Source organism: Dermacentor andersoni, chromosome 4 (assembly GCF_023375885.2).
Source record: "Dermacentor andersoni chromosome 4, qqDerAnde1_hic_scaffold, whole genome shotgun sequence".
NCBI lineage: Eukaryota > Metazoa > Arthropoda > Arachnida > Ixodida > Ixodidae > Dermacentor > Dermacentor andersoni.
The window spans coordinates 224,528,025-224,543,947 of NC_092817.1; the positions used below are offsets into that span (position 1 = coordinate 224,528,025).

The 15,923-nt window shown below is 52.2% G+C and overlaps 1 protein-coding gene across 1 annotated transcript; it reads right to left on the reverse strand.

Moving 5' to 3' along the window:
• Nucleotides 1-10,185: 10,185 nt before the first annotated feature.
• LOC140217293 (uncharacterized) lies at nt 10,186-10,788 on the reverse strand. Its single transcript, XM_072287711.1, has one exon. It carries the CDS (start codon nt 10,786-10,788, stop codon nt 10,186-10,188), a length of 603 nt encoding a protein of 200 aa, XP_072143812.1.
• Between the last annotated feature and the right edge of the window lie 5,135 nt (nt 10,789-15,923).

The window sequence follows — 15,923 nt, forward strand, 5'->3', positions numbered from 1 at the left end:
GCGGCGTGCTAAATCTAAGCCATGGTTTAATGATGAGCTGCGACGCCTTAGTAGTAAAAGGAATAGGATATAGAGGAAATATAAAAGAAACTCCATTTCGGAAACTTGCGATCAACTAGCGACCATAACCAAAATGCTGCAAACAAAAATCCGCCAGGCAAAAAAAGAATTCTTTGACGCTTTGCCTTCTCGATTTGAAACAACAAAAACGCTATTCTGGAATCTTGTCAAATGTAATAGAAAAGACAAAATATGTATTCCATCACTTCAGCATGACGGAGTGGAAATAGAAAATAGCTTCGAAAAAGCCAACTGCTTCAACAAGTTTTTTTGCTTCTTGTTTCTCACCCAGTGCCTCGTGCGCTATTCCGCATCCATCTGCTAATGAGGTCATTGAAAACATGGATGATATAATTATTGATGAAAGTGGAATACGGTCTCTTCTTGAACGTATAGATTCCAGCAAAGCAGCGGGGCCTGATGGATTGACAGGCGCTTTTCTCAAATTGTGTGCGTCGTTCATCCGTCCCTTTCTTAAGATACTGTACTCGAAGTCATTGAACACCGGGGTCCTACCACACGCATGGAAGATGGCGTGCATTGTGCCAGTGTATAAATCGGGGCCTCGCGAGCTAGTCAGCAATTACAGACCGATATCTCTAATAAGTATTGTCAGCAAAATATTAGAACACGTCTTGTGCAGTAACACAATGACACACATTACCAATCATAACCTCCTGAATCAGAAACAGCACGGTTTCAGGCAAGGGCTTTGCTGTACAACTCAATTAACAGAAGTCGCTCATGAAGTTTTCGGAGCCCTGGATGCTCGTTCTTGTGTTGACTCGGTGTTTGTAGATTTTAGAAAAGCTTTCGACCTGGTGGATCGCACATTGCTTGTATTTAACTACGTTGGTTTAATATCAATGAACGAGTAATTGCATGGATTCCGGAATACCTTTCTTTGCAGTTTCAGCATGTAGTGGTAAATGGCGCAGAATCTAGTGCGGCCCGCGTAACGTCAGGCGTCCCCCAGGGCTCGGTATTGGGCCCATTACATTTGATGATGATGATGATAATGACGACGACGACGACGACGACGATGATGATGATGATGATGATGATGATGATGATGATGTCCTTGATGAGTTCGGCGCTTACCCACTCGCGGGGATCGGCCAAGAGTCGGACAGACTTTGCTTATGTGTTCAGAAAATGGAGGTAAAAATCTAAAATTTTCTTAATATTGTGAGCATTATTTCACCCTTTCCTCTTCTTCATCTGTATATATTCATCATCATGGCCAGCGTCATCGTCTTTTTTGCGAAATAAACCGTTGAGGCTGAACGTCTCGCAAGTGGTGGAGGCTGCTTTCGATCCCTTGGCCCTCTACGCCTTCGAGTTAACCTGGAGCTTCGTTCAGGCCGCCGCTTGCTCCGCCTTTCCACCAGGATGCCCCAAGAAGATCCTCCAGGAGCCTCCGGCGTGACCGTCTCTGCCCCACCGGCCGTTCCTTCATGGACCGTCAGCACGCGGCAGCGCGATCCCAACATGTTCGCTGGCCTTCGTAGTGACGACGTTGATGACTGGCTGGACAATGATGACTGGCTGGACCGCGTGAGTGAGTCTAACCGGCGGGATGATATGCACAAGCTTCGCAACGTCGCATTCTATTTCACTGACGTTGCCAGAACTTGGTTTCTCAACCACGAGGGCACCTTGCCTGACTGGGCGGCATTCAAACACCAGCTTCGGGAGATTTTCGGCGCTCCCAACGTCCGGTCTGAAGTCGCCAAGAAAAGGCTTGATGGACGCACACAACTTCCCGGGGAAACATACACCTCTTATATCGAGGACGTCCTCGCCCTTTGTCGCCGTGTTGACGCCACCATGACGGAATCTGCTCGTGTCCGTCATATCCTGAAGGGAATTGCCCAGGTCGCGTTCAACGCACTGGCGATCAAGAATCCAAATACCGTTAACGATGTGATCGCGACTTGCCAACACCTGGACGCACTGCAGGCGATCCGTTTACAACCTGTCACCGGTTACGCGCCTCCTTCGTCAGATACCGACCTGCGTATGCTGATTCGGACTCTCATACGCGAAGAGCTCCAAGCATGCGGCCTGCTTAGTCCTCCCGTTCTCCAGCCTCAGCCTTCGGTTCCTGGCCTGCGCGACATCATCAAAGAGGAGCTGTCCTCCATGACCTGCACTGCGAGCTGTGACCCGCCTTCGCCATCCACCTCGTACGCTCAGGTTGCGGCTATGCAACCAGCGTTCGTTCGGACAGCGCCTTCTGCTGCTGCTACTGCCGCCAACCATCTGGCGACTCTACCACCCCGTCCGCTCGCCACAGCATTTTACACTACCCGGCCTACGTCCTGCCCCATTTGTTATTATTGTGGTATTCGTGGGCACATATCGCGTTTTTGCCGAAGGCGACAACAGGACGAACGCCGTGGCTACGATATTTATGAGGGAGACCTGTTGATTCCTCCGAGTCCTTACCAGCGCCGGCTCTCCCCACGCTCACTTTCTCCACCTCCCGAAGCGCCTCGCAACTATCGTCCAGGGCACCGCCGCTCGCCCTCCCCTATCCGACGGTCGACATCACCCTTGCAACCGGCCACCCGCACTCCTGACTACCGATCGAAAAACTAGATGGTGCAGTTTTTGGAGGGAAAGCTGCATGGCTCGCACAGACTACAATTCCTCCAGCGTTCATCTTCATCCTTCATCAATTCCTTCATCTGCATATATTCTTTATCATGACCAGCGTCATCGTCTTTTAGCGCGCGACCTGCGAAATAAACCGTTGAGGCTATACAGCTGTCTCGCAATATTTATAAAGGACCTTCCCAACACTATTGTTTCTTCCGTGAGATTGTTTGCTGATGATCTGATAATATATAGGGAAATTACAAGCATTGCCGATACTGTTATTTTGCAAAATGATTTAGTTAAACTACAAAACTGGTGCAGAGAGTCACATATGTAAATAAACACACAGAAAACTGTCCACATGCGCTTTACTAAAAAGTGTATGCCAGAAGCCGTATATTATCTATCCGGTTCCCCATTGCAGATTGTTTCCGAGTGCAAGTACTTGGGTGTATTCCTCACACCGTCCATATGTTGGGCACAGGCACGTTGATTTCATTACAGCAAAGGCATGCAAAGTGTTAGGATTTCTACGGCGCGGAGGAGGAGGAGGAATAAACTTTTATTCTACAACCAGCACTTTATGATGGCCGGGCCTAAGCCTCCCATGAAGGGACGTCGAGGGCTTGCCTCGCCGCCGCCTCACGGGCGTGCTAGGTCGCCCAGGTTTGGTCGTCGAGGGCGGAGCTCCGCAGAGCCTCATGCAACCTCGACGAGAGAGTCGTGGTGTTAGTCTGTGTGTACTGTGTTGGGCACTCCCACAGCATATGCGGAAGCGTAGCCGGGTGAATGCCACAGCACCGGCAGTTGGGGGTAGTGTAGACGTCTGGAAATGTAAGGTGGAGGCGGGCGGGTGAAGGGTACGTGTTTGTTTGTAGCAGACGCAAGGTGGTAGCCTGCGCCCGGCTGAACTTGGGGTGAGGCGGGGGAAAGGTTCGGCGACTAAGGTAAAAGGCCTTAACGAGATCGTTATAAGTTGTCAAATTGTCCCTGGTCTGCAACTCATCTCCAGTGACTCCGGCGCGGTTGACTAGGCCTCGCGCAATGGAGTGGGTGACCTCGTTGAGATTGGGGAGGTGTGGGTCTACGGCGCAATACAAAACTTTTTCTCCAGCAGGCGCGTGATCTTCTGTACAAAAGCTATGTTAGACCCATTTTAGAATATGGATGTACCGTATGGAACCCTCCTACCGAGATAAACTTGAGAGTTCAGAATATAGCAGCACGGTACGTAATCGGCAACTATGACAGAAACCTTAGTATTACTAGTGCAAAACAAACATTAAAATAGGACACCTCAGAAAAGAGAAGGCAGGCATTACGCTTGAAACTTTTTCACAATATATTTTATGGCCAAATTGAAATAGACCGTAATAACTATATTCTTCAGCCACATTATATATCCAGACGAGCAGATCACGAGCTCAAGGTTAGGGAATACAGTTGTAGAACAAAGCTTTTCAAAAGCACTTTGTTCCCCAAAACCATTTTAGAATAGAATCGACTGCCTGCTGCCGTAGTTGGTATACTTAATAATGAACATTTGGCAAATGCTCTTTGAAATTTTCTTCTTTATTTTAGAGTATATAGTAATTGTAGAGTTTGCTATCATTACATAGTGCTTTATTACTTAATTGTATGATGCCGTTTCCTGCCTTTTTGTATTGTTTTTTTTTGTTTGTATAGTTTAATGCTGTTTATTGGATGCCATAAGCTGTTTACATTGATGTATCTAAACCTCCCCCCCCCCACTGTAATGCCTAAATGGCGCTGTGGGTATGAGAGTAAATAAATAAATAAATAAAAAGTCCTGTGCTCCTCCGCGCGTAGTTTCTGCTTTTGGCGTCCTCTGCAGCGCCAAGGCGCGGCTACTCCAAACAAAAAAACAGCGCCGACACACATTGCGCGGGATATTTCGAATCTGAATGCAGAAATAATTCTACTGAAATTGGCGCTAGGGCTGACAGCCTCGTTGGTCACTGCTGAGTTATTCTCCTCTCTATTTGGCTCATGTCATATATGGGCGTATTTGAACACTTCAAATCTGCCGTACGCGACCATTTTCTTATTTTTGAAAACCCCCATTTTAAAACCGCAATGCCCCTTAAAATGAGGTAGGGGGTAAAATAATGGTTCTAGCTTATTTTACTTCTCGTGGGAGGACTTACATTAAGCTGGAGGGGACAAATGTCATGTCAGCTGTTAAAACCCCCACGCGGGCCAATTTGTCTTCACAGCGTAGCAGTTTCTTTCTCTCCGGCACGGTCGGCGTTTCCCGCTCGCGATGAAGAGCGTTGACGGTTCTTTGCCCCACGCTGGGCTGAAAATCCTGGCTTTTCTCGATACTCCTTGCGATATCGCAGGCATTTTAATTCGTCAACTTGGTCTTCTTCAGCAACTTTGCTTGAGTGCCTCTATCGCAAAGCCCGGCCACGAAACGCTCGCGAAGAGCCTCGTCTAGAAACGCCCCGAAGTCGCAGGATGCCGCCAACCACTTCAGCTTTACCACCGTTTTGTCTTCATGCTGGAAACGACGATTAAACTTCAAACGCTCTGACATTACAGAGGGTTTTGGTACGCATTGCTCTTGCAGGATTTGAACCAACTTTGCGTATGTCTTGTTTTCGGGCTTTCCCGGTTCCATCAAAGTGTTCAGGTGTTTTTTCCTATTGCCGGTATGAATTCACCAACACATTCAGGTCGTCGCTCACTTTAGAGCTCACCTGCGTGTTATATATTGTGACGCAGCAGTTGTCACGACGTTTATTTCGAGTCGAAGATGCGGCGAACCGACCACGCCCACAGCACGGATCACACGCGAGAGCCAGCCCCTCAAGCGATGATGAAGAAGAACCCCATATGAACCCCACATGATGATGATCATATACAGATGACAAAGAATAGCTTATAAAGGGCCACACTAATGTCCCCTCGCGTGAGAGCGGCCATCCTGGCAGCAATTCAAAGGGGTGGCAAACGCCTCGTGAAAGGCTTCATACGGGAAACGTGGACAAACTCAGCGGTGCGGCCGCGGCGGTCATTTGAAACAATAACTGGTACCACGCGATAGTTAACCGGAGAAGTCTGCTCCAAGACATTGTAGGGGCCGATGAACCGAAGCTGAAACTTGTCACACAAGCCAGGAGTACGAACTGGTGTCCGGTGTAGCACTTCCTCGCCAGGACGGAAGCACACGACGCGATGAGAGGCGTCGTAATTCTGCTTGCGGTCCTGTTGCCGTGCTTCGACGTTGATGCGGGCGAGCTGGCGACAACGCAGAATGCGGGACACATCTTCTTCACAGGAGGATGGACATTGATTGACAGTGTGCGCGAAGAAAGAGACGTCAAGACAGGAACAGGGTGAACGACCATAAACAAGGTAGAATGGCGAGTAACCGGTCGTGCGTTGAACGGCGGTATAATACGCAAAAGTCACGAATGGCAAAATTGCGTCCCAGTTTCTGTGATCCGGTTCGATGTACATGGCTAGCATGTCTGACAGCGTGCGATAAAATCGCTTTGTGGGGCCGTTGGTTTGCGGATGGTAACTGGAGGTAGTCTTGCGGGTGGTTCCGGAGGCTCTGAGGACGAACACTGAAATAAGGAAAGCCCTGTGAAGAAAAAAATTCGAGAAATGTTATTCAAAATACTTTAATACGAGTAAATATTCTGTTTCAAATATTTTATTCTATACAAAACCAACAAATGCAAGTTTTTTCTGTTTCAAAATTTATTAGTTCGTTGTGGGTGACCTCTACCAACCAGTTATTCTGGCGCAAGACTTGGCAAGTCTGTACTTACTGGCTATTATATGCTACTATGTCGTGCGGAATGGTTCATTTGAATGCGGCCGTCCCATCCAAGTCTTTTTTGATTTCCTTGCGTGTTTGTTCAAACTGTGGTGTGCGCACGGCATGGCGCCTTTTGCGACGCATTGTGGCGTTTTCGTGCGGTGGCCACAAGAAATCAATTTGGCAGGCGCCGCTGCACGCCGCGACGGCCGCCCCACGCGAGACTTGCGACCAAACAAGCCGAGTGCGAGACAAGACCGAAACAACGCGCACGCGCCGTCATATTTTGTCATTGTCTGCTAGCCATCGAGCCCGCTGGTGAATGCTTTGTACCCGGAGGTTTCTTCAGCGGGATGAACGGCTGGAAGGCGAGCTTCAGCAGCGCTTTACAAGCTCCTCCTTGGCCTGAAGCCGCTGCACCTGTGACGTAAACTGAATAAGTAATAAAACAGTATGAGTACGCACAAAATCGCATGACTCGAATATGGCATGAGGTGTAGTTCTTAGGGAGGATATCACGTTTCACCCCTACATGTCTTTTTTTATGGTGCGCCATAGTGCTAGGCGTACATACATACACAGGCAGTGGGGGGGGGGGGGGGGGCAACAGAATGCCAAGTTGCATACGTTTTTTACCCACATAAAGTGGGCGCACCTCTACAAAAATGCAAAAAAAAAGTGGTCAGAATGACCAAAATCGGTGATATCCCTGTTTGTGGGGCGGCTGTCTTCCTCTTAGAACGCGCCCTGGTGCCGACATAGCGGTCGACCGCGTCCTTTTTTTGAACTGGTGCGTGTACACAAATATCGTCTTTTATTGGCCGAACCTGTGCCCGCAAAAACAGGCTACCCTTAAAGCACACCGATAGCGGCGAACACAGTCGGTGATCTTCGAAATCTGATCAGCGGGCCAAGTGCGTCAGCTATTATACACGAGCCATCGGACGTTCGGGAGTAATCGCTGGTGCCCGCGTGCCTTCCAGAAACTTCTACACCACTCGCGTAGCGCATATATGCAATCAGATTACACAAGTTTTGGCGACAACAGGCAGCGGATAGAACGATCGATAACATTCGAGAAACATCCGATACATGCGGGCGCGTCCCGCGCTGAGCGATAACATTTGTTTGAGGGCGAAAAGCGGTCACCCGACAAGAATACACAAGTACAAGTGTCAGTATGAAGTTGAGATGTCTGGGCAACAGCGAAGGCGCCCCTGAAATGTGTCAATCACACACTAAGGCGCGCCGCTCGATTCCAGAAGATGACGCACAGGAAAATAAGCCTTAGTACATACCGTACTACATCCCAATTCGCTAAACGAACATAAAAGTCATGTGCAAGTAACTATTTCTTTACTTATCGCCGACAAGAATGACTAAACGACAACTAGCAACGATTGCTAACTAGCACTATCAGCTATACTTCCACAGTGCACACTGTTTCCCACGTCAGCCCGGCAGTGCAGGTGAGCTTGGCTCCGACAGATAACTACGCCGACATCACGAGCTGCAAGTGTGCACAGTGTAAAGGCACGTTTGTAGTCCGACGTTATCGGCGCGCGGGCGAGCGTCGTTCGCGGTCAGTCACGCTACGTCGGTTGCCCTGCGCCAGCCGAGATGCCAGCCCCTCTATACTTCAACGCGTCCGCCGTCGGCTACTATCTTCGGAGCATGCGCAGAACGTTCGCCAAGTCGCGCGCCGTCCGCAAAAGCCGTCTGCGGAGTTGTGTTGGTGCACGGAGGAAGGAAACTAAGGAGAGGCCCTACCCCCTCCGCGCGCTAGGAGAAAAGTGTGGCGGAAATGACGTAGTAGGTTCTCATTTTTTTGCTGCTTTTTTGGTTTTTTTTGTTGTATGGCCACGCCTTTTGGGCCACAATGGCGGCGTTGTTATGGTTTTGAGCGCTCACACGTGTTGCTCTGGTAGGTTTCGGGCCGTGGAAAAGGCGCTGAGTGGGCGGGTTTGCGTTAGTCACCGTGTCTTGTTGCGCTGTGTTACCTGCACCGTGCTCTGCCAGATGTTGCGCGAGCGCGCGCGACACCACGCGCAACGCGGCGTGGTTTCGCGAAAGATGTAAACAAGAGAGGAGGGTGGCCCAAAAGGCGGAGCATCGTCATGAGCAACGCCAAATTCCGGCTTCACTTTTGCTTCACAAAGAGTGACGTCAGGGCCTCTCCTTAGTTTCCTTCCTCCGTGTGTTGGTGCCTTTTTCTTCGCGCGCAATGCATTGTGGTGCGAGAGTTCCGCCGACTACGACGCGTGAATGGCTCAGGAGCCGTATCGGCGCCGGACCCGTCGGGGCGCGTCGGAAGCCGCCGGTTACGTTGGCTACGCCGGTGCGCCCGACTATTGGCGGCGAGGAGTTACGGAGTCGCCATCTGTCGGAAGCGCCTCCCTTGCGTAGTATGAGGAATCACGCGGCGCGCTCCCCGTAGGTTTCGCTTACGGCGCTCAATAAAAACACCACGCGGCAGCCCTCCTGGACATTTATGTAGGTATTCTCCAAACAAGGGAAGTTTTTGAGTGTCGATATAATAATCTTGGGCAAACTGAAAGCACAGAATCGTTTACAGACGCTATCTCTTTACCGAATACGTACAGTGAACGCCACTACGCGCGGTGGTGGTGGTGGTGAAAAACTTGTATTGCTCTCAGACGAGAAGCACATGGAGGCACGCACATGGGCCGGTCCTTAGGAGCCCGGCCCTTAAAATACTGGGTGGAATCCCTAGTACGGGACCCTAGTGGCGTCGGCCGTGCCCGGGCGCGCTCGACCAAGGCCCTTTGGGCCTGCAGGTCATAGCAGCCGAGCAGGGTCGCTTCCCAGTCCTCCCGAGTGGGGTTGGGGTGAGGGGCAAAAGCTGGGTTAGATTGGCAGGCCCACACCATGTGGTAGATGTCCGAAGACTTCTCCGCACAGTGCGGACAACTGCCCGTGAAAGAACGATCAAAATGTTTGAGTGCTGCCGGGCACAGCAGAGTGTTCGTATGGAGACGGAGTAGAAGCCGCTCCTCCGTCTTAGATAGACCTTTACTCGGGCGAGGGTAAAGGCTATGGCCAGATTGATAATGCAGGACAATGTCTTTAAAAGAACACGCGGGATTGAATTCAAGATCCTGATCTAGGGGGTCGAGAAAGGAAGCCCGGAGAGAGCGCGCGGGCGGCGGCATCGGCTGCCTCATTCCCCTCGAGACCCATATGAGCAGGAGCCCATACTATGTTCCGGTGAGCGGGGTCCCCGGTGTAGGTGCAACTTTGAAGTAGTCGGTAGGCAAAGTATGGAGCCCAGCCTTGCTCGACGTTCTGACAGGCCCCTCGCGAGTCGGAGATAATTGTTTTGGAATCAGAGTGGGTAGCAGCCAGTGAAATGGCGACCTCCTCCGCATGAGTTATGTCGCGGGCGCGAAATGTAAGCCCGTTAACTGTTTTGGACTGGTGGACGACTGCGGCCGTGTACCATCCTCCATGGTGGGGGCCGGAGGCGTCCACGTAATAAGTGCCGGGTTTCGACCCATAATGGCGGCCCAGGGCTTCCGCCCGCGCCAGGCGCCGACCATTATGGTCCTCGCGTGTCATGTTGTTAGGAAGAGGGCGTACGTGGAGGGCGCATCTCCACTCGAAAGGGAGTCGTACTCGCTCTTCCATAAGGGTGGTGTGTTGGATGTGTAGTCGGGCAAGGAGGCGGCGACCCGACAGTGTCTTAGAGAGGCGTGTGTATTGGTTAGTTAAGTGAGCCTCTCGGAGCTCCCGGAACCCAGGAATCGCTGGTTGGAGGTGTTCACGGGGAGATCGAGGGCTCTCTTAATAATTTTGCGGAGGATGACTTCGAGTGCATCCTCGTCTTGTTTCCGAAGGTGGAGGTAAGGAGTCGAATATAAGATTCGACTGGTCACGAATGCATGCGCCAGCCGCAAGGCGTCTTTGCACCGCAACCCCCCGCGTTTGTTGGAAACCCGGCGGACCATGCGGCCCACCTGGTCGCCCACCTTACGGAGCTGGGCCAGGGTAGTGTTCGACCGTCTATGTTGATCAATGAAAAGCCCCAGTACCCGGATTTCTGTGTGTTCAGGAATTGGTCCTGTCTCCAGAAATAGCTCAATTTTGGACGTACACTTTGGTGGGGGGCGTATGTGTACAAATTCAGACTTTTGAGGGGAGCATTGCAGGCCACAGTGGCGAGCATAACGGTCCACTATGGTCGCCGCTTGTTGCAGGTTGGCCTCAATGTCTCCGAGTGAGCCCTGCGTGGCCGACAGGGTGATGTCGTCGGCATACAGCGCATGCTGCACACCAGCGACAGCACCCAATTGGGCCGGCAGGTGCATCATAGCCAGATTGAATAGGAGAGGAGACAGCACTGCACCCTGTGGTGTTCCTCTGGTTCCAAGTCGGAAGGGACCGTGTTCAGTGTCCTGGATTTTAATGTAGGAGTCACGATCTGTCAAAAATTGCCGAATGTATCTGAACGCGTTGCGTCCGCAGCCGGTTTGTGAAAGATGGGTGAGTATTACCTCGTGAGTAACATTGTCGAAGGCCCCCTTCGACCGGGTCAAGGATGTCCCGATTGAGTTGTAGCAGAACATCCTGTGCGGACCTGTGCGGGCGAAATCCGAACATGGGGTCTGCGAAGATGTGTTGATTTTCCATGAACTCGGACAACCTGTCACGAACCATCGTCTCCATTAGTTTGCCCACACACGAGGTGAGAGAGATGGGGCGAAGGTTGTCCGTGTTGATGGCCTTGCCAGGTTTGGGAATGAAAGTGACCAGAGCGGTTTTCCAATCGTTGGGGAGTGGCGCGTCCCCGAGCCAGATTGAATTGATGTAATCCAATAAGGACTGGTAGGCTGGGTCGTGTAAGTTAGCGAGTAATTTGACTGTAATTTTGTCCCGACCCGGGGCTGTGCCACGTTTCATTTTCGCCAGGGCTGCCCGCAAATCGTGAAGCTGGAACGGCTGATCCAGCTCAGCGTTCTCCGAACCTGCATAAGAGTACGCCGATCCGCAGGGGTCCTGGGTAGTGCACAAGTATTGTTCCCGTAACTTGTGCGCTAGCTGAGTTGTGTTGCCGTGAAAACTGTGTATGGCACGTTGTAGATGTTTATGAGTTTCTGTGCGTGTCTGCGTTGGGTCGATAAGGGCGCGGAAGAGTCGCCAGATATTCCTGCTGGACATCTGCCGCGCCGCCATGTTGCAACGATCCACCCAGTTGGCGTCTGCGAGCTGGGCCGCATACTCGGCCGCCCGCTGGGTGAGCTCGGCAATTCGAGCCTGGTGTAGTTTGCGGTTATGCTTTTGTCGGCGCCACCGGCGGACGAGGCAATGCCGCGCTTCCCAGAGGTGGAGGAGGTGGTTATTCACGTCCGATACCACCTCGGAAAGCTGAATTTTATTTTCGGTGGAGCGAAGGCTAGAAACCAATTGTTGGGACCATGACTGGTAGCCTTGCTCGAGTATAGATGTCGCTATGTTGTAATTTTGCCTAAACTTGGACCAATCAGGGGGTCGGGCCTGTGTTGTGGGTTTTGCTAATGGCTTGGTCCGAATTGTAGTGTTTAGGATGCAGTGGTCGCTACCGACGGTTTCCTCTGTGTTGACCCAGTCTGCATACTGAATGTTGCGGCTAAAGGTCAAATCCGGACATGTATCCCGTGTCACGGAATTGCCTATACGGGTTGGGTGGACGGGGTCCGTGTGAAGAGTGAGGCCCAACGTTGACGCAAGCTCCGCCAACTTGCGTCCCCATTTCTCTTCACGTTGGTACCCCCAGACTCGACTGGGGGCGTTGAAATCGCCAACAATCAAGAGGGGATCCCGACCCGCAACTCTTAGCGCACGGCTAAAAAGGTCGGAGAATGATACATTCGGCAATTTGGGTGTGCAGTAGACATTTAGAATGTGCAATGGTGAGTCCTGTTTGCGGAGGGGGAGGAGAGTCACCATTACATGGGAAAACTCAAGGTGGAGGTCTAAGTCGACCATATTTGCAGTATAATATTTATGAACGCATATACAAGACGAGGGGTCCTGCTGAAACGTCGTATAGTTTGTTAAGGTGGTGCCCCTTCCTGGCTCTTGAAGGGCCACCACGGCGGGCATATGCTCAAAAGTTGAAAGGAAAAGCCGAAGGTTGGCCCGCTTAGTACGAGACCGTAGTCCTCGGCAGTTCCATTGAGTAACAGTGAGAGGATATGCCAATTTAGATAAGGGGGAACGCCTACACCGAGGTTGTCCCGCCATGTTCGGATTTAGGGGTTAGAGGAGGGAAGGTAGGTGTCCCGGAGCCAGCGACCAGGGCCTGAAATTCAGCTCCTGATAGGGGGCAGCTGTCCTCATCATCTTCCAGATCAATTGCTCGACGCGACGATTTGGAGGGCCGGCCGGATACATCTTTAAGAGGACCGGCCCTGCGAGACGTTCGGGGGAGATTCGCGACATGTTGGGCAATCATGGTAGGAAGGGCCTGCATGACCTTGGCAATGATGCGTTCCATTGCCGTCCCGATAAGGGTCTCGAATTTGGCGTTAAGGCGGGCTTCAAGATTGGCCACAAAGGCGTCCGACGTCACCGGCGCCGCCACGTCGCTCTCCATGGCTTCTGCTAGGGGTGCAGATTGGGGGGGAGCAGCGGTTTTAGCTTCTAAGGCTTCAATTTTGGCAAGTAGCATCTCGTTTTGGACCCGGAGAGATGCTACCAAGTTGTGAAGCTCGGCGTCGGTCGCCGAGCTAGGGGAAGGAGAACGTGGTTGGGAGGAGGAGGCAACCCTGCCCGAGCCGCTCACCTGTGTTCCCTTTTTGACCGCAGTTGCCCAGGCACCGGTCTCGCCTTGGTAGTGGGCTTGCTTCCCCGATCCGCCGTGTGGTGGCGCTTGGTCGCCCTTAGCGTCACGCCCGCTTGGGGGCGCTTGCTTCTTGGAGTTGGTGACGTCACCGCGGGGAGCTGAGTCACCGCCGGTGGCGCGATGCTGCTGACCTGGCTTCTTCCTCGTCGCGCCAAGTTTTCCGCCCTTTTGGGCGGTCATCTTGGTGTCGAGGCGGTACTTGGCAGTACAGTCTCTGGAGTTTGTGGCATGGCCGCCACCACAAACAGCACATTTCGTATTGCACTCATGAGGGGCCCGCAACCCTTCCACGAAAGGAGCCCGCAGTCCACACAGGCCGCACTTGTCTTGCATTGGATTTGGACATGAGTCTGCTCTATGGCCCACGGTGCTACACACACCACAGGCAGGGATAGTGCGTAGGTAGGGCTGCACTTGGACAATCTCCGAGTTGTAGTTCACTGTCCGGGACCTCACTTTTCCGGCAAAAGTCAGGCAAGCCTTATTGGAGGTTCCAAATTTACGAATTTCTAAGATGGTGCCATGCCTCCACTGGATACCGTCTTTCAGAGTTTCCCCTGTTTCTTGATTTGCCACAGTGATGACGCCGTTGCAAATTTCTTCGCCATTTTGCTTGAGATGGCCCCGCAGTGGCACGTCTCCCTGAGCCGCTTTGATCACGAAATCACCAAGCACGTGGTCCGCCACGTAGGCGTTCTTGGTGCTCGCAATGAGTAGATTTTGCTCGCGGGAAAAGACGAAGCTGAGTTCCGCCGCCATTTGCGGTCCGAGGTAGGCACGCAAAGCCAGGCCCAGCTCACCATATTGGAAGGCACTCCCGATGGCCACAGCGGCTCGGGGCTTGATGATCACGACGAATTCGTCGGCTTGGAACTTGGGGAGAGGTTTGGGCCTCCATGTTGATTTAAGCTGGCGGTCCTTGGCCACAAGCGAGACGGGACCGTGCTGAGGTGAGGTCGACTTGCCGGTTGTCGTTGTGGCGTCTGCCGTCAATTTGGCGTTCCGGCGCTGAGAGCGGCTCTCAACGAGACTCAGGAGATTTTCGTTGCGGAGCTGGTCCGATGTTGCCGAATTGGGTTCCTTGGCTTGAGGAATCGTCGACCAGGCCATGGCCTCCGGGTCGTAGCCGCGTTGAGGTGGGGAGTTCGCCATGTTGGTGCGGAGAGCGGCTTCTTCGACGCCGGGTGCCGGTGCAGCCGTTAGGCTTAGCGGCGGCGCCGCCAAGCACGAGTGAAAGTCCGCTCTAAATTGGCGAAACATTTGGCCCACCTGGATGAAAGTGATGTCCCTGTGTGCCGGGCAACTTGCTGCGTCCGATCAACTGCTGCACGCGAGCTGTAGCCGATGGCTGTCTGCCGGTTCAAAGTTTCACCAGCCAATCTTCACGCAGCTCCTTGCCGTGCGGCTACGTGTGAATAAGGCTGACACCGGACTCTGTTGCGTACGTTTGGCACTGCGGCACCAAGCAGTAATCTACCATGCTGCACGCCTCCAAAGGCAGCCACTACCTATTAGAATAGTTTCAGATGTTGTCAAGCAGACACCCAAAGCGGTAAAGCCGCACCACTTAATCAGAACAGCGGCGCAGGTGCGACTTTGAACTTTCGTTTTCGGCTCGCTTCGGCGCTTCCGAAGCAGCCGACGCGGCTTCTGTGTCCACGTGATCCCTCATGCCACGTCACGCCGACGGTGGCGCCAGCTTTTCCAGTGGTGGAGCTCGAGGCCAATAGAGGGGTCGTTTTCGCCGACGTGACGTAGCGTGCGCGCGCGCGGGCGTTACGTCGGACTATAAACGGCCCTTAAGGGTGCGAAATGACGGCGTTGTAGCAATGGACGCACAGAGACAATAGAAAGAAAAGAAAGAAATCTCCACGTTTCGCTCACCCAGTTCGCGCGAGACCAGAGATCGTTTGTTTCGCTAGCTCAAACATACATTTTGCGTCCTCGTCGAGATTATTCGTATGAATCAGTAATGACAAAAGCAGAGGTAAACTGCATATACCGATACATACCTGTCACAAAGTGCAGCCCTGGGGTGCTATGCAGGATGCGCCGAGTTTCTCGTTCACCCGAGTTTTACCCGAGTTTGCTCGACGGCAGTCAGTGAACGGAGATAGCGTGAAACGCGCAAAGGCTGCAGGCAAAAAAATATGTAGACAAAAAGCCGCGTACCACAACATGAGCGCACCCTGCGCGGCACGCTGCTTCCACGTTTCAAGCGCAGACGGCTGCACAACGAAACTCGCCAGCGCCTCCTATTGTTATCAACGGATTATCGCAACTTAGCAATACCGTGACTGCCCCGCTGTCTGTCTGCAGACTTGCCTTGGGCCGCTTGCCACGCCTTTCCCGGGCGCGTCAAGGGCGTGCCTCCTCTTTTGGCAACTATCTTTATATCCCCGATCGAATGCGAACAGGGTACATGCGGCGCATTCTTGCACCTACGCTTTCGCTCAAACGAATACGTTAAAATAAACAAATAAAATAACGAACATTTTGATTTCTTTAAGAGTCTGTTTTTCGTTTTGAATGCTAGAAATTTCTGATGACAAACGGAGATCGAGCAAATTATTAAATTTTGCACTTCTTGCCGCGAGTGGCGACAGTGAGGCGAAAGCTTAG